At 40.4% G+C, this 22115-nt stretch overlaps 1 protein-coding gene across 1 annotated transcript in view; it reads left to right on the top strand.

The window, feature by feature from the left end:
- Positions 1–22115, top strand: part of LOC122645144 (transcription initiation factor IIA subunit 1-like) — a 56972-nt gene that overhangs the window by 14165 nt on the left and 20692 nt on the right. The window contains exon 2 of the mRNA XM_043838507.1: positions 21588–21752. Within this exon, the coding sequence (XP_043694442.1) occupies positions 21588–21752 (165 nt within the window). The remainder of the gene's footprint in view (positions 1–21587; positions 21753–22115) is intronic.

Raw genomic sequence — 22115 nt, 5'->3', positions numbered from 1 at the left:
GAGAAATCGAAGAGGGAAAGAAGAAATAAAGAAGAGATCGAAGAGGGAAAGAGAGACAGGAAGAAGAAATCGAAGAGGGATGCCATGGCATAGGTCGACATGCATGCTTCTCCAGTGCCAGGACGCCATGGCGTTGCAACTATGATCACAGAAACATGAAAACAATGTATATCGAACAGGGAAGGGAGGAGAAGAGAAGATAGAATAAGAAGGGGGATAGGGGGATGGGCTTTCTCAGCCCTGGGTCTCTCACCCACAGCTATCCTAGTTGTTGAACAGGGAATGTTCTCCCATATCCGATGACAAGCATGACCTCAAAATTCTATTTTTCAATTCTGATTCAAATACAATTGATGGAGCCTATTTATAGCTTGGCCTAAGCTCCACAAAATAGAAAGTAACGAAAAGGGAAACTACTATAAGCCTCTTACAAGCATAGTAGTACTAAATCTCGCGAAATCTCGGTCGAGATCTTAAATATTTTGAGTATCTCGACCTGACTGAAACGAAACACAAGCTCGAATAAAAAAAATGCAAAAACTCAGTCGAAATTTCGACCATCTCGCAATATCTCGAGACAAAATCAAAATCTCGCGAGATATCGAGTTTCTTTTTTCAAAAATAGCTTTATAAATACCAAAACTCGTTAGTCTCGGTCAAAATTTCGACCGAGACTTGACAAGCTCTGATTTTTTTTGATTTTTTTCTCCTCGTTAGTCTCAGTCGTTTCTTCTCCTATACTATGACGTGGCATTCATTTGTCCTACAGTCGGAGAACAATGCACGTCGGCTCCATCGGACTATGAGTGGGGTCGACCATGGACGTCGGAGTAATTATTATTAAAATATTTGTAAGCGTTTGAGTCACTAGATGACTACTTGACTTGTATTGGACTATTGGGGATATTCTCATATTGATATCATCTTCTTAACTTGTTATTTACTTATTGTACTTAATATTATGACTTAAGTTATGACTTATGAGTCATTCACTTTATGTTTCCAACTTTCAAGTCAATTTACTTGTTTAAATTACTTATTAATCATTAATTTATTATGTCCTCTAGTGCTTAAAGTCTTAAACAATGTATATGTATAATTAACTAAGTTATACATTAGGATTCGACCGTATATTGCCAATCAATAGTGCAAATCCAAAACACCACTTTGGGTGACTATTTTTGCAATTCGAACATTTAAATATGTTTATATAGCTTAAAATAGGATTTCCATGAAGTTTCAGGCCTTAACTTGGCCTAAAACCCACCGAAATGACCTACCGAAACATAACAGAAAAATGCAAAATTTCGGATATTTCGGTCAGCCCGAAACACCGAAACGAAACGAGTTTTCGAACTATGCTTACAAGATAATATTGAGGCTTGTACACCAAGTAATCTAAGACTTGACTAAGTGAGACTTTACTAAATAAACTGAAATAAAATTAGAAAGTAATCAAAAATAGAAACTTACGTAAATAGTAAATAACTAAATCAGCAATAAAATCTGACTTGTCTTGCTATCTTCAGTGGGGCCTACCAAATCTCAAATATTTGCTTGGATTTCCTTCTCCATACAAGGCTTATAGACCCATAACATTGTTCATGTGAACAGTAGTTTGGGTAGTGGGTACTGTTCATCTGAACAATAACTTTATTTTTTAGGGAAATAGTTCGGACTGCCTTAGGTGATGCTCCATCGAACCAACAAAAACTTGCCACATCATCAAACCAAGATGCCTTTCATAGTAGTCGAATCCACAACCTTAATGGGCTGGTTTTTGGGGCCTGTTCTTGCAGGTACATATGGACTTGTGATCTACATCAAACCTGCTCAAGTAGCTGTTACAGATGATGCAGAGAAATCTAGGATCCATCAAATCAACCATTGATTTATTGAGTATGCAAGTTGAAGTCGTAAAAATCTTGGGTTTTTTTATGTTGATTATAAAAATTGTGTGTATATATATATTGTTGAGATGTGTTACCCGATATTATAAGGGTATTTTTGGTTTTTTATTTATGCTTTATTTATGTGCTTTTGAACAAGGGTAGGATTATAATTTGGGCTGTGACACTGTTCAAGTGAACAGCGTTGTGAACAGTGTCGTGAACAGTGTTTCCCTTTGTAATCTCTTTTATTATTATTATTATAAATAGAGAGCTTGACTGATCTCATTGATCATTCAAGCCATTCACGAAATTCCTGTTTTGTTAACATGGCATTAGAGTCAAATACACTTTGATCTAGGTTTTCAAAACCCACCTCCCTCCCTTCGATTTTTTTCTCCTTTCGTCCATCGAGCTTCTTCCCTTCTTCTTTCTTCCTTTCTTTTGGTTCTTCTTCTCCCATTAGGGCAGCACTACTGAGGTGATCGTAATGATCTAGCTGCTGCCCCAATATACCTCCTTTTTTATGCCTCTTTTTTGGATCGAGTGGAGCTGAAGCACTGTCTGCGATTTGAAGATTCCTATTTTTTTTTGGAGATCAGGCCTCTACATCTGTTTCGGCTGCATCTTCTATTGTGGGATCTTTATTTGATATTGTTCTCAGCCCCTATTCACTTCATCAGATTGGTTGAAGACCCCAGTCCCTTATCGATCTCTCTTCTCAGGGTTTTTTTTCAAAACCCTGACATTAATCGATCTTGGGGTTGGGCTGCTGGTTCCTGCTGCATCTGATTGGCACCCTTGCTGCCTTCATTCGACATCATTCCTAGTCTACATATCCGAGATTTTTTGCTCCAATATAGCCCTTTTCTATTGGGGGTCGATTCCAGAATTTTTTTGGATATTTTTTGGTTGTTTGCTGCTTCATTGAAGATTGGTTACCTGCTGCAATGACTGGTTCAGATTCTTCTTCGGCCTCTTCTAGCATTGATGGCCAGCCCCGAACTGATTTTCTTCCCCTTGCTGCCCCAATCAAACTTGATGGCTCTAACTACTTGAAGTGGTCTCGGTCTACCTATTTGACAGTAGCTGGCCGTGGCCTCACTGGCCATCTTCTTGGGACAACAACTAAACCAGTGGAAGAGGGTTCTCAGCTCAACAAGTGGTTATCGAATGATGCGATGGTGATGTCCTACTTGATCCATTCTATGCAAGGGGATATCTCAGACAATTTTCTTCTACTGGACACTGCCCATACTATCTGGAATGGTGCCAAAGAGACTTATGGTTGCACGGGGAATGATGCATAGGTCTATGAGATTAGAAAGAAGGCTAATGCCACTACCCAACAGGAGCTCTCTGTCTCCAAATACTATGCTGCCCTCAAGAACATGTGGCGCAATTGGATCATTACTCCGACTATCGGCCCTCTCTGCTGCGATCCGGCTGCCTATCGCAAACACGTTGACAAAATACGTGTCTATGATTTTTTGGCTGGACTAAATATGGAGTTTGATCCTATTCGGGTGCAAGTACTTGGGCAGTCCCCTTTTCCATCCCTAGAGCAGGCCTTTGCCTTGGTTCATAATGAGGAATCTCGTTGGGCTGCTATGCTGCATTCCTCTATTGTTGATCGCTTCGCCTTGCAAGTTGCTTCCAGTACTCCTTCTCTTGCCACTACTGATGGTGGTACTGCTGTCCCTAAAGGTCCTGTCAAGTGTGAACACTGCAATAGGCTCTATCATACTAAGGCTCAATGCTGGAAGCTCCATGGGAAGCCTGCTGATTTTGAGGAAAAGAAAGCCCGTGGGAAGTTTAAGCCCAAGGCTCATATAACTGATTCTCCTACTACTGTTGCTGTTGCCCCTTCATCTGACATTGGGTTTACTCAGGATGAGCTCCTAGCTTTCCTTCGCATGCTACAGGCCTCTTCCGCTGCCTCCACTACGGCATCTACACCTGCTGCCCCTCCTGGTTCTAATTTTGCCTCAGGTACTCCAGTCAGTAGTGTGTGTGCATCGGCTGTATCCAGTCCTTGGATTATAGATTCCGATGCCACTGACCACATGACTGGTTCCTCCCATGTATTTCATTTTTATTCTCCATCTTCTGGCAAAGATAGTGTTCAAGTAGCTAATGGTTCCCTTTCTCCTATTAATGGGAAGGGTTCCATACGCTGCTCACCTACCCTTTCATTAAAATCTGTTTTGCATGTTCCGTCATTTTCTACCAACCTTCTCTCTATTAGTAGTCTAACTAGAGATCTGAACTGCAAACTGACTTTTTTCCCTTCTCATTGTGTCATACAGGATCTGCAGACGGGGCGCACGATTAGGGGTGGTAAGATGCAGGGTGGTCTCTACTTACTTGACCCGGGTCAGCCTTCTACTTTGCATTCGGCTTCCTCTACAGCTCATCATTTACAGTCCACCTCGTCCCCTAACCTTCATCTCTGGCACTGCCGACTTGGTCATCCATCCCTTAGTACTTTGTCTCTTTTGTTTCCGAGCTTGATTAAGCATTGTAATAGGAATGAGTTTTTATGTGAGGCTTGTGTTTTGGCCAAACAGACTCGTTCCAGTTATTCTTCCTTAAATAAAAGAAGTGAGTTTCCTTTTGCTTTGGTTCATTCTGATGTGTGGGGCCCTGCCCGTTGTACTTCTCTTTCTGGTCATCGATGGTTTGTCTCGTTTATTGATTGTTATACTCGTGCCACTTGGGTGTACATGATGAGCCATAAAAGTGAGGTCTTCCGCTGTTTTCAGTTATTTCATCATATGGTTCAGACCCAATTCAATGCCACCTTGCGCATTTTACGCAGTGATAATGGCAGAGAGTACATGGAGGGTCGGTTCCAACTTTATTTGGCTACACGTGGTATTGTCCATCGGACCATTGTGTTGACACACCGCCTTAGAATGGGGTTCTTGAAAGGAAAAATAGACATCTCCTTGAGGTAGCCGGGCCATTATGTTTGCACGGCGGTTCCTTCTCACTACTAGGGTGATGCCATTCTTACCGCTGCTTATCTCATCAACCGTGTGCCTACTCATGTCCTAGATGGTCGTCCCCCCGTTGATCTCCTCCAGGGTTCCTCCTCCTTTGTGGTTCCCCCCAAAGTTTTTGGTTGTGTTTGCTATGTCCACAATCATCATCCTCATGGGAAATTTGATCCACGGAGCATTTGGTGTATTTTTCTGGGCTATTCTGCGAACCAGAAAGGATACAAGTGTTACCATCCACCTTCTCGTCGTACTTTTGTCTCCATGGATATTGTGTTCCATGAGTCCTTGTCATATTATTCCCAGACACCTCTTCAGGGGGAGCAGGATCAGGGTTTTGAAGATGTGTCTGCTATTCTTACGGCTTCTATTCGGGGGAGCCCTCAGAACTTCAGCTCCTATAGTGGCTCCTATTCGGGGGCGTGAGACCCGATCGATCAAATCCCTGTTGATAAGGTATATACCCGGGAGCGCACAGACAAGTTGAGACTACCACCACCACCATACCACCTCCATAATCGTCTGCACTTGATCCAGATCCAGACCCTACTACATCATCTGGTAAGGATCCTTCCCTTGACTTACCTATCGCTGTTCGTAAAGGCGTTAGGTCATGCACCCAACACCCCATCTCCAATGTTGTTTCCTATGATGCTTTATCTCCTTCCTATCGTGCATTTGTTTCTTCTCTTTCCTCTGTTTCTATTCCTCGAAATGGCGGGGAGGCGTTGCAGATCCAAAGTGAAAGCAGCCATGATGGAAGAAATGACGGCCTTACTTAAAAATGAGACATGGGAGCTAGTTGTTCTTCCTTCGGGTAAGAAACCAGTCGGGTGCAAATGGGTATTTGTTGTCAAGCAGAAGCCAGATGGAACAGTGGATAGATATAAAGCTAAACTTGTGGCCAGAGGCTTCACTTAGACTTATGGGATCGACTACCGGGAGACATTTGCCCCTGTTGCGAAGTTGAACACTGTCCAGGTCTTACTGTCTTGTGCTGTCAACTTTGGCTGGGACCTACAGCAGTTGGATGTAAAAAATGCATTTCTTCATAGGGAGTTGGAAGAGGAGGTTTATATGGATGTTCCTCCGGGTTTTTCCTCTGACAAGACCCATGGGAAAGTTTGTAGGCTCAAAAGAGCACTCTATGGGTTGAAGCAATCTCCACGGGCATGGTTTGGTAGGTTTCATAAAGCCATGGTCTCCTGTGGATACAAACAGAGTCATGCTGATCACACTCTGTTCATCAAGCGAAAGGGAGAAAAGGTCACTCTTCTCATAGTTTAGGTTGATGAAACAGTTGTGACTGGTAATGATACATATGAAGTTTCTCACCTGAAGGCTTTCTTGGGACGGGAATTTGACATAAAAGATCTAGGACAGCTAAAAGATTTTCTTGGGATTGAGGTTGCCCGTTCTCCAAAAGGCATCTTTCTCTCCCAGAGAAAGTATGTTCTAAATTTACTATCAGAGACTGGTTTGCTTGGTTGTCATCCTTGTGACACTCCCTTGGAAGCTACTACCCGTCTGCAAGAGAAGGATGGTGAACCTGTTGATAAGGGCAGATATCAATGATTGGTGGGTAAGCTGATTTATCTCTCCCACACCAGACCAGATAATGCCATTGCTGTGAGTCTTGTGAGCCAGTTCATGCATGATCCTTATTCCACTCACATGGCTGCTGTTCTTCGAATTCTCCATTACTTGAAGTCAGCTCCAGGAAAGGGGATTCTGTTGTCTCCTCATGACCATCTTCGCATTGAGGCTTACACAGATGCTGACTAGGGTGGAAACCCTGGCAGGAAATCTACCTCCGGCTATTGTACTTTTGTTGGAGGAAATCTAGTCATATGGCGGAGTAAAAAGCAAAATGTTGTGGCAAGATCTAGTGCTGAAGCTGAATTCCGTGTTATGGCCCAGGGCATATGTGAGTTACTATGGCTTCAAAGTATACTCCTTGATATCCGTGGTTCTGTTCATCTTCCAATGATGTTGTATTGTGACAACAAAGCAGCATTTAGCATTGCCCACAATCCAGTGCAGCATGACCTTACCAAACATGTGGAGATTGACAGACACTTCGTCAAGGAGAAGTTAGAGAGTGGGCAGATTTGTATTCCTTTTGTGAAGTCTGGAGATCAACTGGCTGATGTCTTCACCAAAGGGTTGAGTGGCAAGTTGTTTTATCCTAGTCTAGTCAAGTTGGGCATGTGTGATATCTATGCCCCAACTTGAGGGGGAGTGTTGAGATGTGTTACCCGATATTATAAGGGTATTTGTGGTTTTTTATTTATGCTTTATTTATGTACTTTTGAACAAGGGTAGGATTGTAATTTGGGTTGTGAACAGTATCGTGAACAGTGTTTCCCTTTGTAATCTCTTTTATTATTATTATTATTATAAATAGAGAGCTTGACTGATCTCATTGATCATTCAAGCCATTCACGAAATTCCTGTTTTGTTAACATATATATATATATATTGATTGGTTATAAAGTTATATATATATAAACTAAGAGGATAATGACACTACAAAAAGGAAATGGTCGTGTTGTTTTTAATTATTTTCATAAAATGCAATTAGAAGATCCATCTTATTTTATTCGATACAATTTAATTATGATGATGATGATAATATCATGATCATTTTTTGGGCAGATGCTAGATCAGTAGTTAGTTATGGACATTTTGGAGATGTATGTTTTGAAATAACTTATCAAACAAATGCATATGGTCTGCCTTTTGCTCCATTTCTTGGGGTTAATCATCATAAACAAACAATTATCTTTGGTGCACAATTACTTTACGAAGAAATTACAGACAATTAAGTGGTTGTTTGAGACTTTTCTTAGTGCAATGCCTGCGAAACAACCAAAAACAATACTTACAGGATCAATGTGCTACAATAGCTGAGGCATATCAAAGGTATTCTCTAACTCACATCATCGTTTATGAGTTTGACATATTTACCAGAATGTCATCAAACATCTAAACCATGTTTTTCATTCATCGAAATAATTTGTGTATGATTATGAAGATGAATGGCTTGCTAAATGGGATAATATGCTTAAGAAATATAAGCTCAACAATAATACAAGTTAGATGAGATATTTGAGGAGAGAGTGAAAAGGGTTATAGTGTATGGGCGACACATGCTCATTGTTGATATGAAAAACACCCAACATAGTGAGTCAATAAATAATGAGTTAAAGAAATACTTGAAACCAAAGCATAATTTCTTTTACGATTTTTGAGCATTACTTAAGGCTCTTAGTAGATAAATAATATAAAGAATTTCAAACAAAGTTCAAAATGAGGCAAACTATTAATGTTGAATTTACCAAAAAAACTACTAATGTTGAGACATGCTTTGTAAAGATGTGCACTCTAAAAGTGTTCAAAATGTTCCAAAATGAATACATAAAGCTTTTGGATTGTACCATTTATAAATCTAGTAAGTGTTATGCTACTATAGAATGCAAAATAGAATATAGGACAAGAACACTTGGTTAAATATGAGGCGTCAACAATTATACTCCAATGTAGTTGCATAAAGTTTAGCTTTGTCGGGATTTTAAGTGCTCATTATGTAAAAGTTCCATTTAGAGGCTTCTATCCCATTATATCTTGAAAAGATAGACCAAAGATGCAAAGATTGGTATTATCAAAAATCATCATGAAATTGAGATGCAAGGCAATTTATAGGAATTGATAGAAAAGTGTTATTCCTATTTGAGTCAAAATTTCCACACTTGCAGTTGAGAGTGAGATCATGTATGCACATGCACATAAATGTTCATTACAATTGTTAAAAGAATTGCAAGAAATGAAGAACAATACAACACTAACGGTATGAGAACTGAAGTCAATGGTCAAAATAAAACTGTAATTGGGGTTGTCTTACAAGTTGAAAGTGGGAATAATAGTATTAGCTTGTTAATCTGTACATGGGACAAAAGTTATGTCAACGGAAGAGATTGAAGAGTACCTAAAGCGACGAAGGAATCATAAATCTCAAACTATAACAAGTCAGGTACTTCTTATAATATTTTGTGATTTTTTTTTCCATATTACATTTCAATGAAGTACAATGTTTAATTATGTAGGTTTCCATCCATTGTAATGATACACAACAAAAACCTAAAATCGATTCTCAATGAGAATATGATGATGTTGAATAAGAAATGTTGGATAGTTTGACTCAGGTATATAGCAAGTACAACTTCCCCTAATTTATCATGTTAGTCAATTATATTCTTTACAAATATTATTTATGCAAAAGTAAGCAGAATTTGTTACAATATCATGTAGGAATATTTTAATATTGGTAGCAATATTGAACAAGAACATATAACTGGACTTAGATTCCCATATTTTCAACTACTTGAGTTTGAAGATACTACAAGAACTCATATGATGAATTTGAGCCACAACATTCTCGGTTCTACATCCTCTCAAGATTGTGTTTCTTTTACTCAAATACTTTATGTAAAGATTTTAATTTTTGGTTAACTATAAAATGAATTATATACATTTTTATTTTATCTATGTGTTAATATTTGATTGTATAATTTGTAGGAATAAATAGCTTGTTTTGGTAATATCCAACAAGAGCAATAGGCGGTCAAGAATTTCAAAAATTAAATGTTAAAAAGCAAGAGGATTATTGATGATCCCAGGTTGTGTTAAAAGAGTCATGTTTGACTTGGATGTAGCTTTTCTTTGGGAGTGTTCATGCTATTTATTTTATTTTTTTAACAAACATGTAAATAGATGTATGATCTTTTTTATTGAAATTTTAAGATGATCTTATCGTAATTTGGTTCTTATCTTCGGAAATAGAGTGCAAATGATTTGTCATATACTGGATAAAATGATAGATACAGTGACACATAAAGAATGTATTACAACTTCATTCAAAGTTGGCTTTCATTCTATTAGACTATCCATGGCCTGTACGAATACTTTTAAATCATTGAAAAAAAAATTACACGATCGTCAATGTCCAGATCATAAAGGAGGTTGCCAAAAAAAAAAAGAGAAGATGACTTCTAAATAGATATTGCAATCTAATATGAACTCCTTGTACTATCCACATAAATCAAGTATCATTATGGTGTACAGGAAATCAAGGCATGAAATTAGATTATTATATTGCTAAATGGTCTTGTCATTAAAAGGGAAATGGAAAATCGCAATAAAAAAACTGATGGGCTGCATGGGCTTGTAAATCAGGGAGTGCCGCGTGAATGGTTTCGGCTAGGAGCTAAACGAAAGGTAAAACTGGAATAAAAGTGGGAGCTAAGTCAATTGATGGTGAGTGTTTAACAGACGGTTTCCGTTAGGTTGCTTTTGATTCATGTGTATAATAAATGTAGCTGTACACATGGTGGGAAGTATGGGCAGCAGGAAATTCCTACTGCCCGGTTCGCAGCAAACTTTTGTCCTCCTCTAACCTTGCATTTTGTGCGGAATGGCTCACACTTGTATTTCGGTAGCCATGCAATAAATGTTGCACCAAGCATCAGCTCCTTAGGTTCATGTAACTACTGACTAAATGCAAATTGATTCATTTAAACAAGTTCTCTATCTTTAGCTACCAGATATACCAAGGACTTTCTTTTCTTTTTTTTGATAGTTAGGTCCCAAGGAGAGTTGAAGACTTCCTTGTGGAATTAGGATTCCTATTCATAGTACAATTAGGATTCTAGAAGTTCTTGTTAACAAAACCGAAATATGGAATTGCTTGGATGATCAATGTGATCAGCCCAAGGCTTATAATTATAATGTGAAAAATAACAGAGTGTGACAATAATACCCCTGCCATAGCTAGACAGTACATAAATAACAAAATAAAATACCCAAAAAGACCAGAATACCCCCACGGTATTTTGGTGTACATTATTCAACACTCCCCTTCAAGTTGGAGCAAAAATGTCTATCATGCCCAACTTGACTAAATTAGGGTGAAACAATTTCCCAGACAATCCCTTGGTGAAGAAATCAGCAAGTTGATCAGCAGATGTCACAAAGGGAACACAAATCAGTCCTTCTAACTTTTCCTTGATGAAATGCCTATCCACCTCAACATGCTTGGTACGATCATGCTGTACTGTGTTGTGTGCTATGCTGATTGCAGCCTTGTTGTCACAGTACAACATCATAGGAAGACGAATAGGAACACCAAGATCTTGTAGCAAACCTTTGAGCCAGAGTAACTCACAAATACCTTGTGCCATAGCTCGAAACTCAGCTTCGGCACTAGAACGAGCAACTACATTTTGCTTCCTGCTACGCCAAGTGACAAGATTTCCACCTACAAAGGAGCAATACCTAGAGATAGACTTACGATCCGCAGAACCAGCCCAATCGGCATCAGTGTATGCCTCTATCCGTAGGTGACCATGTGCAGACAGAAGAATGCCTTTTCCAGGAGCTGACTTCAGATAGTGCAGAATACGAAGAACAGCCTCCATATGAGAAGAGTAGGGATCATGCATAAACCAACTCATAGTACTCACGGCAACAGCAATGTCAGGACGAGTATATGAGAGATAAATCAGCTTCCTTACAAGCCTTTGGTACCGGCCTTTATCAACAGGCTCACCCTCTTTCCCCTTGAGACGAACAGTAGGATCCATAGGAGTATCTGAAGGGTGACAGCCTAACAACCCGGTTTCAGCCAATAAGTCTAGGACATACTTCCTGTGGGAGAGAAAAATGCCCTTAAAGGATCTGGCAACCTCAATCCCAAGAAAGTATCGTAGTTTCCCTTGATCTTTAATCTCAAATCCTTGTCCAAGGAAGGTCTTCAACTGTCTAATCTCATCACCATCATTGCCAGTAACCACTATGTCATCAACATAAGAACAATGAGTTTTTCACCAACCCTCTTTATAAAGAGTGTGTGATCAACATTACTCTGCTTATAGCCCATAGAAATCATGGCCTTGTGGAACCGGCCAAACCATGCTCGAGGTGACTGCTTCAGCCCATATAGTGCACGCTTCAGTTTACACACTTTACCTTGGTTTTTGTCACAAGAGAACCCTGGTGGAATGTCCATGTATACCTCCTCATTCAGTTCTCCATTTAGGAAAGCATTTTTTACATCCAGTTGCTGCAAATCCCATCTAAGGTTGACTGCACACGATAATAACACACGAATAGTATTCAGCTTTACAACAGGTGCAAAGGTTTCCTGGTAATCAATGCTGTATGTCTGAGTGAACCCCTTGGCCACTAGTCGTGCCTTATACCTATCCTTGGTGCCATCCACCTTCTGTTTCATTACAAACACCCACTTGTATCCAACTGTTCTCTTCCCAAGTGGAAGAACCACAAGCTCTCATGTGTTATTTTTCTTCAAGGCCTCCATTTCTTCCATCATTGCTGCCTTCCACTTTCCATCTAATAGAGATTCCTGCCAATTGTTAGGAATACGAACAGAAGAAAGAGAAGAAACAAAAGCACGAAAGGATGGGGAAAGGGAGTCATAAGAAACAACATGAGATATGGGATGCTGAGTGCAAGTCCTGACACCTTTGCGAAGAGCAATAGGTAACTCAGGAGAAGGAACATTACCAGGTGCAGAGGCAGGTTCTGGATCCAGGTTCGGCAATTAGATGGGTACTGGAGCAACAGTTGATTGAACCTACTTATGTTTCCTTGCATAGTTCTTCACAGTACTGTCATCAATCCTCCGCTGAAATTCACTAATAGTTCTCTGGACAGGAGTCTGGATTGGGGTAGTTTGCTCCCCCTGAATAGGGATGGTCTCTCCCTGTATAGGGACCTCTCCCCCTGACTCAGAGGGAGGACTAGGAGTAGGCCGAACTGATACAGGCTCATTGTAAACAGACTGGAGTGGAGGTGGAGAGTCTATGGTCAGCACATCTTCACTAACACTCTCCCCCTAAAGAGGTGAGGACACATAATAGGAAACACTCTCATGAAAGACGACATCCATGCTGACCAAAGTCCGACGGGATGGAGGGTAATAACATTTGTATCCCTTCTGAGTAGCAGAGTAACCTAAGAAAATGCAGCGGAGACTATGTGGTTCAAGTTTACTAGGGGACCTTGTATCCCTGGCATAACAAACGCAGCCAAACACCTTAGGGGGGGACAACAAAGGAAGAAGAGCCAAGTAGGAGCTCAACAGGGGGTCTAGAATGAAGAACCCGACTGGGCAGCCTATTAATTAAATAGGCTGCAGTAAGGACAGCATCCCCCCAATAAAGGGAAGGGACATTGCGAGCAAACAGAAGGGCCCTAGCTATCTCCAAGAGGTGGCGGTTTTTCCTCTCAGCCACATCATTTTGGGCTGGAGTGTCGACACAGCTGGTCTGATGTAGGATTCCATGGGCAGTAAGGTAATTTTGGAACTGACCTTCCATATACTCTGTCCTATTGTCACTCCTCAAAATTCGAAGAGTGGCATTGAATTGGGTCTTAACCAACTGGTGAAAATGCTGAAAACATGAAAAGACTTCATTTTTTGTGTGCATGAAGTAGACCCAAGTGAATCTAGAATAACAATCAATAAAGGTGACATACCACCGATGACCGGAAAGAGAAACTTTTCTACTAGTACCCCACACATCAGTATGAACAACATGAAATAAGGAAGAAGATCTTTTATTAGAAATGGGATAATTTGAATGTGTCTGTTTGGCCAAGACACAAGACTCACAAAAAAAGTCTTCCTTATTACAATCTTTAACTAATGCTGGAAATAAATTGGATAAAGTACTTAAAGGGGGATGTCTTAGTCTAGAGTGCCATTTGTGTAATTCAGAAGAGAAAAATGCCGGGTGACAGAGCCTAAAAGGTAATGCCTGGGTAGAAGCAGGGTCGCCATCAAGCAGATACAATCTGCCATGCACTTTACCCGATCCAATCGTCTTCCCAGAGCCCAGTTCCTGAAAAACACAATGAGTAGGAAAAAATGTCACTTTACAATTCAGAGATTTGGTGATACTGCTAATGGAAAGAAGATTAGTGGTAAACTTGGGAATATGCAACACAGATGACAATGTAAGAGAAGGAGAACATCCAATGGATCCTTTCCCTGCGATTGAGGAGAGAAACCCATCAGCAATTTTGACTTTATCTTTGCCCGAAGCAAGAAAATTTGTATTGAAGAGGCTAGAAGAACCTGTCATCTGATCAGTGGCACCGGAGTCTATAATCCAAGGAGTGGAGACTACCGATGCGCAATGACCAGCAAATGAAATACCTGAACGGGCAAAGAAGAAACCTGAATTGGCAGCAGATGTAGTAGGGGCAGTAGATGTCTGCAACAGACGCCGGAGAGCTTGGAATTCTTCCTGGGAGAAACCAATGTTAGTAGTGGGAGCTGGAGCTACACTTTCAGTGTGATTGGCTTTGTTTTTAGGCTCATAGTTCGATAACTCGTTTCGTTTCGGTATTTCGAGCTGACCGAAATATCCGAAATTTTCGGATATTTCGGTCGAAATATTGTATTTTTTCTGGTATGTTTCGATAGGTCATTTCGGTGGGTTTTAGGCCAAGTTAAGGCCTGAAACTTCATAAAAACCCTATTTTAGGCTATATAAACACATTTAAATGTTCAAATTGCAAAAATAGTCACCCAAAATGGTGTTTTGGATGTGCACCATTGATTGGCAACGTACGGTTGAACCCTAATGTATAAGTGTATAACTTAGTTAATTACACATTTACACATACACATTGTACATTAAACAAGTAAATTGACTTAGAACTAAGTTGGAAACATAATGACTCATAAGTTAAGTCATAAATCATAATATTAAGTACATAAGACATCAAGTCAATAACAAGTTAACAAATAACAACTTAAGAGTTAAGATTTAAGAAGATGATATCAAACATTCCAAATCACAATATGTCAATATCCCCAATTGTCCCCTACAAGGCTACAAGTCAAGTAGTCAACTAGTCATCATTCATCTCAAATGTTTATAAATTTGCTAATAATAACTACTCCGCCGTCCAGGATCAACCCCACTCATGGTCCGCTGGAGACGACGTGTATTGCTCTCCGATCGTAGGACAAATGCATGCCACGTCATAGTCTGCGGGAGAAGAAGCGAGTGTAGTCATCCACGATGGCCATGTAAAGCGCATCATCAACATCTTTGAAGGTAACCTATCCTAGGATATAGGTCACCAATCGTGAAGAAGTACTACCCACTGATCCACTATGATATGAGTCATATGACAGCTCTGGGAGCATGTACGGGTTTTACGGCTGCGGCTGGTGGGTTGGGTAGCCAGTATAGGAAAAGAAGTCATGCACAAAAGAAGATCCACTATATCCTTGTGAGTGGGAGTCATACTCAAAACTGGGAATGGATGGAGAAGATATAGGCTGCTGCCCCCAAGGGTACTGCCTAGAATGCCCTTCGCCACATGGATGTGAATGAGATGAACCATGCTCTGATTGTGCTGGAGATGGACTGTTGTCTACATGAAAAGATGGGGCACGGAAATGCCCACTCGATCTACTGTCTCTATCGCCAATACTCAGTTCACCAACAGAGCCAGATAGGGCATCAATGTCTATAAGCTCATCCTGCCTACTAGTACCACTACCACGACCACCAGGACGGGACTGGCCACGCTGCTTTCTCGAGTAGGTCGAGGTGGACGATGTGGGCCGTGTGGCTGGTGTGGGGCCGGTGGGGGCACGGATTGCCTCTTGCTGCTCTTGTACCACAAACGGGACTCGAGTTCCCTCATATGCTTGACCACCATCACCATCATCATCACGTCCATCATTACCTTCATCATCACCTCCATCATCACCATCTCCACCATCACCATCTCCACCACCACCATCTCCACCAGATGACATAGACCAATCTTCATCCTCCTCATCAACACCACCAGTAGACTGGAACGGTATGGGTGACGCGTCCCGTGCATGTACCTCACCCTCTGCAGCCATGAAGTCATCCACATCAACTTGTATGTGTTCAGCTATCATGGGGTCAGGTCTACCTCCAAGCTGATCTAACACTGGCTCACCTCTATCCCTCACCCAATCAACAATAGGATCTTCATCATCTGACTCCACCTGGAAAATGTCGGCGAGATCGATATTTTCCCTGATACCCTCTTGTCCCATGCGTATGTGTTGCATTTTCAACCTCAAATTATAATGCACATACACTAAGTCAGAGAGACGTTCAGAACCCAGTCTATTTCTCCTCTTGGAGTGGATGAGAGAAAATGTACTCCAATTCCGTTCACGACCAGGATCTTGAACATGTCGGAGAGAACCTTGATTGCTATTTTTCTTAAATTGTTTGCCGAACCCCCATACAACACCCACCATTCAGCTGCATTACAACAAAAGAAACATGTCACCTTCATTTCAAAAGAATAAGATATTGAATTGAGTAATGACTAATGAGTACCGGCATCACCACGTGTCCGGCCTTGCTGTGCAGCTTTGGTTCCAAAACTTCCCAATGCATCCCTAAAAGTCTTCAACTATAATCATTTGGAAAATATTTAAAATTAGTAATGACTCGTTACTATTTAGTATTGAATTGAGTAATTCCAAATGAATTATAACTTATAAGACTCACCTCATTGTTGCATATCGCCTGTAATTTACTATTCGGCTCCAACTTGGCAACTACTTCTTTGACTGCATCAATAAGACTATTATTCAACCCAAGCCTATGACTGTATTGGTACTTGGGGTTCAAATAATATGCTAAAATTGACATTACATATTCACTAGTTTGTAATATATCCTTCAAATTAACTTTAAAAGATGTAATTGCATAAAAAACAAAGAGTGTACACTCACCAGCCTTATGCAGTGGATGCATAAGTTGATTTTTCCAGCGCTCCTTGATAATTTTGAGAAAGTGTTTGCTACCTCATGGATTTGCATTGTAAACACCTTCATTCATCAAGTCTATGGCAGCATATAGATGTGGCATGGTTGGTCCCTTGATAGCAGAATCAACTATATGCAAAACCTTGACCACTGGGTCCAGAAGTTGTACCACTTTATGCAACTTAGACCAAAAGTCATCTGATGAAATTGTAGCTTGTGCTTCCCTACCACCATGGGTATTGGACCCATTCCAGTTGAACCAGTCTTCAGAAGCAAACATTGATCTCAGTCCAGACTTCTTGGTTTCTATACTCTTGAGTGTAATGTAGTTGGTGGCGAAACTAGTTATGCCTGGCCTCACTAAGTCACCCCCACACTTCTCCTTCAAGAGGTTTAGTGCAAATCCATGGTTGTAGACAAAGTTGGTCATTTGCCTTGCCTTTTCCACGACATGTTGTACCAATTTGATCTTTCCCATGTCCTTCAACATGAGGTCTATACAATGGGCAGCACATGGAGTCCAAAACAACCGGTACTTATTGTTTTGCATCAACCTCTCACCGGCACTCTTGTAGTTGCTTCCGTTATCCGTTACAATTTGGACAACGTTCCCCACTCCTACATCTTCTACCACTTCCTTCAGCAATTTGTAGATATACTTTGCATCATATTTCTCCTTGGATGCATCAACAGACTTCAGAAAGACTGTCCTCCCATCACAATACACCATAAAGTTGATGATGGACTTTCTTGTAGGACCAGTCCAACCATCACACATTATGGTCACCCCATAGTTCTCCCACAGCCCCTCATTTCATTGATGTAGTCTTCAAGCTCTCTCTTCGTTGGGGCAAATACACATTCATAATCTCATATGGGGTGGGCCCCTTATACCTGGGCCAGCCTCGGCAATGGAATCTATCATAGTCGATAAAAGGGGCCTTGTCTGTGTTTGCTGGGATGGTATGGTATAACATCCACTTAGCTATAGATTCCTTCACCATCCCCTTCAGATTTTTCCATGCTCCCTTGATTTTTGGTTGTTTGTTGCCTTTCTTTCTATAAACACCAGGTGCTTGGTGAAGTGCTGGGTCATCTTGTGGTGGTGGAGGCGGAGGGGGAGCTGCCCTCGTACTCTGTGATCTCCTAAAGGGATTAGGCAACCCACCTCCTCCACTTGTACCTGCTCCTCCACTACCACTAGCACCAGCTCTAGAGGTACTAGCTCCTCCACTACCACCTACTCTCTGTCTCTCGACTCTCTCCTGATCCTCATGATAACTGGCTCTGCTCATCATCTGTGCTCGTCTCCAATCCCTAGCCTCTTGCTCAGTCTCTATATCATCAAGAACATAGACATCATCACTGTCATCATCATCATCATCACGATGGCTTTGGCCTCCCGCTGTACACCTCAATGCTTCCTCAAGATCTAGTTTTGCCTTCTCCCTCTGAGCCTTCCTCTTACTCCCTCCCTTCATGTAATCAATGACAGCCCTAGATACCTCCACAGGGACCATATGACATGCGACCACTTCAGGAGAATTCCCAGCTAGATGTTGTTTGAGTCTAGTAGCACCACCTCCCAAAAATTGCATGTGACAATAGTTGCATTGGGATTTTCTTTTATCCCCATCAATTGGAGTGCCATGCAACCATGCAATGTCACCCCTAGTGCGCCTGGGTGTGCTCCCCTCCTCCTAGGTCTGGGCCGGCTGCCTCTGCCTCTCTTGCCTCTGGCTCTGTCGTTTACCACGGTTCGTCATAATCAGACTAGTTTACTGTTGCATGAATAAAAGACAATTCATTAATCACTGAAGCACATCAATTCTTTTAGTTTAAAATTTTAAATGTTTAAGAATTAAGATTTAAGAGCACTAACACAAGTATATAAGTATATAACTATTTAGTATTTTTCCCCTAACCCTCATATTTTTCTCATATTTAAAAACAATTTTTAAAAATATTTTTCAAATAAATATTGGCCTAGCACAACAAAATCGAAAAGATATGTAAATGGGCAGCAAATAAGAAGTATGTACAATTTACTTTTATATTTTTCAGTAATTTTAAAACAAAAACCTCATATTATTTCTTATTTTTTTGAATTTTTTAAATATTTTTTATAATTTTAAAAAATTAAAATAATTAATTATTGGCAGAAAAATATTTTTGACACCATGAGGCCATAGATCGGCCAATGGTGTCTAACATATATTTAATTCATCACCATACAATATACATAACCCCTATTATTTTTTGATTTTTGTTGTAAATAAATCCAATTTTTGAAGTAGAAAAATAAATAAATAATATATATACCAAAAAAAAAATTTCGACACCGTGAAGTCGTAGATCGGCTTCCGGTGTCTAACATATATTTATTTCATCACAAACAAACATGTTGATCAAGCATTTCCCTAAAAAAAATCAATTTTGAGAATATGGTTTTACCTGAAATAGTGGAAAGGCTTCACAGATGTGCTAAGAAGTTTGTTCTCCAAGTAATTCCGGTGTAGATGTGGCAAGGATTCAAGTGGGAAGTGGAAGATTGAAGAAGAAATAAGCAAAAACCTTCAAAAACCAAGCAAAAGAGGAAAAATGCTCTGTTTCTCAGTCTCGGTCGAAATTTCGACCGAGACTATCGAAACATGGTATTTTATATAAAGCATTTTCTCGAGATTTTTGAAATCTCGCGAGATTTTGAAAATGTCTCGAAATCTCGAGAATTTCGATCGAAATTTAATATTTTTTTTATTCGAGGGGTCATTTCGTTTCGAGGGGGTCGAAATTCTCGAAATCTCGATCGAGATTTCGCGAGATTTTGAACTATGTTTAGGCTTAGCACGACCACGTTTGGCCTCAAAATCAGTAGGCTTCCCATGTAGCTTCCAACACTGTACCTTAGTGTGATACGGTTTGTGGCAATGATCACACTTCACTCTCTTTGGCTGTAGCAGCAGCAACAATACTGTCAGATGAAGGAGTCGGGGTGGAGCCAGTAGCCCGTAAGGCTGATCTCTCAACTTTAGGATTAACCATCATAGCAGCCCGACGGGTCTCTTCATTGTGAACATAAGAAAAGGTTTCCTCCAAAGTGGGGAAAGGAACCCGACCAAGAACTTGCACCCGAATAGGATCATAGTCATCATTAAGGCCAGCCAGAAAATCATACACCAGAAACTGGTCCACATAAGAGTGATAGGCAGTAATGTCAACAGTAGTAGTAGGCTGAAAACGAGCATAGTGATCCAATTGCTGCCATAAACATTTGAGGGCAGCATAGTATTTAGTGACAGACAACTCCTTCTGAGTAGTGTTTTGGAGTGTCTTCCTAATCTCATAAACCTGAGCACCACTTCCTGATCGACTATAGGTTCCCTTGACAGCAGTCCATATCTGAGTAGCAGTGTCAAGGAGGAGATACTGACTAGAGAGGTCAGTGCGCATAGAATTCAGAACAAAGGACATCACCATAGCATCGTTGGCAGCCCATTTAGTACGGGCAGCACCTTCCTCAGTGGGCTGTTTGGTAGTGCCAGTAAGATGGCTAGTGAGTCCCCTACCAGCCACGGTCAAGGACAGAGATCTGGCCCAAATCAAATAGTTCGTACCATCAAGCTTAATGGCAGCAGCATATGGAAGAAAATCACACCTAGTCTAACCATCGCCGCCAGAAGTTGCCGTGGTAATATCAGAGTCCGGCATGATGATGATAAGTAGGGAAAAAATACCAAAAGAAGAAGCCGAATATAGGGTATGAAAAACCCCTTGGTAGCAACAACACAATCAGCCCTAACCCCAAATATCCATAAGTTGCAAGGTTTTGAAAAAACCCTGAAAGAGGTGATCGATTAGGATTAGGGGTCTTCAAAAAATCTGAAAGAGGCTGAAAATTCTGTCGAGTACTCTGTGTGGTGGGAGAGACACACCCTCCAAAAATCAGCAACAGCCGAAACCTAAAACCCCAAAATCAATAAAGTCAGGGTTTTGAAAAAAACCCTGAAAGTGAGATCGATTGAGGGAATAGAGCTCCAATGCTGAATGTAGGGCTGCAGTAGTTGCTGTCCAATGGTCCGAGAGAGGAACCTCCAAAGGTGAACAATCAAACTCCGATGATAAGTATGTCTAATCTTCAAGGAGAGGGCTTCCAAAAAATCGTAGAGAAGAACAGGGCAGCAGCTATCGCAGATGTTAACCAATCTTGTAAAACATAAATTGAGGTATGTAGAGGGCAGCAGCTAGATCATCTGATCACCTCATTAGTGCTGCCCTTAAGCAAAAAGAAAAAAACCAGAAAAAAAAGGAGTGGAGGAAGAAGATGGAGAGGAAGGAAAACGATGCAGGGGGGAAGTTTTGTAACCTAGATCAGAGAAATAGGCTCTGATACCATGTTAACAAAACCGAAATATGGAATTGCTTGGATCATCAATGTGATCAGCCCAAGGCTTATATTTATAATGTGAAAAATAACACTGTGTGACAATAATACCCCTGCCATAGCCGACATAGCTAGGCAGTACACAAATAACAAAATAAAATACCCAAAAAGACCAAAATACCCCCACGATATTCTGGTGTACATTATTCAACAGTTCTCCTACACTGCACTGATTTGATTTTTATTTGATAAATGCTTATTATAAACTAGTTTATACTTTTTGAAATCCACTGTATGGGATAATTGTGCAAACAAAACTTGAATTATAGGTATTTCAGTCTTGGTGTAGGAAAATTGCTACAGCACGATTTAGATTTACTTCTTGATGCTACTTTCCTATTATTCCTTGTATTTTTTAGATTTATGCCTGATATCCAAGTGTTATTTACCAGTTGTGGGAGTTAAAAATGATGCAATGTGGAGTTATACAAGGTCCTATAGAAAGAAATTCAGCTTCCAGGGGACCTAGTGTTCCAACCCCGGTGCACGATCTGAATGTACCATATGAAGGGCCAGACGAGTATAAAACTCCAACTGCTGAGATGCTCTTTCCATCGGTAAAATTATTTCTAATGCTATAGTTCTGTTCTATTCTCAACTTCAAATGTGTATCACAGTTCAGTATGCCTATTGCATTAATTTCATTGTTGGAAGTTGGAACAAGGTTATATGGTACCTCATCCTAACTTATAAACCAATGGCCAAGAGAATATTTTTCAATTTCACTTACTCTTGTTATTCAGAGATATGTTATCCATCCAATTCTATGAAATCCCTCCTTCCATCAAGTATGTGCAAGTCTCATTTCTTCAACATGCCAAATCCCAATAAAAACTTGTTTATCACATGAATGTACACTCAAAAACCCCCTTGTTTTTTGTAGCCAAGGAAAACGGTGACTGTATCTAGACCAATGTTGG

The sequence above is a fragment of the Telopea speciosissima genome, chromosome 1 (genome assembly GCF_018873765.1).
Source record: "Telopea speciosissima isolate NSW1024214 ecotype Mountain lineage chromosome 1, Tspe_v1, whole genome shotgun sequence".
NCBI classification, from domain to species: domain Eukaryota; kingdom Viridiplantae; phylum Streptophyta; class Magnoliopsida; order Proteales; family Proteaceae; genus Telopea; species Telopea speciosissima.
The sequence above is the reverse complement of the archived record's forward strand: the minus strand, read 5'-3'. Positions and strand labels throughout refer to the sequence as shown.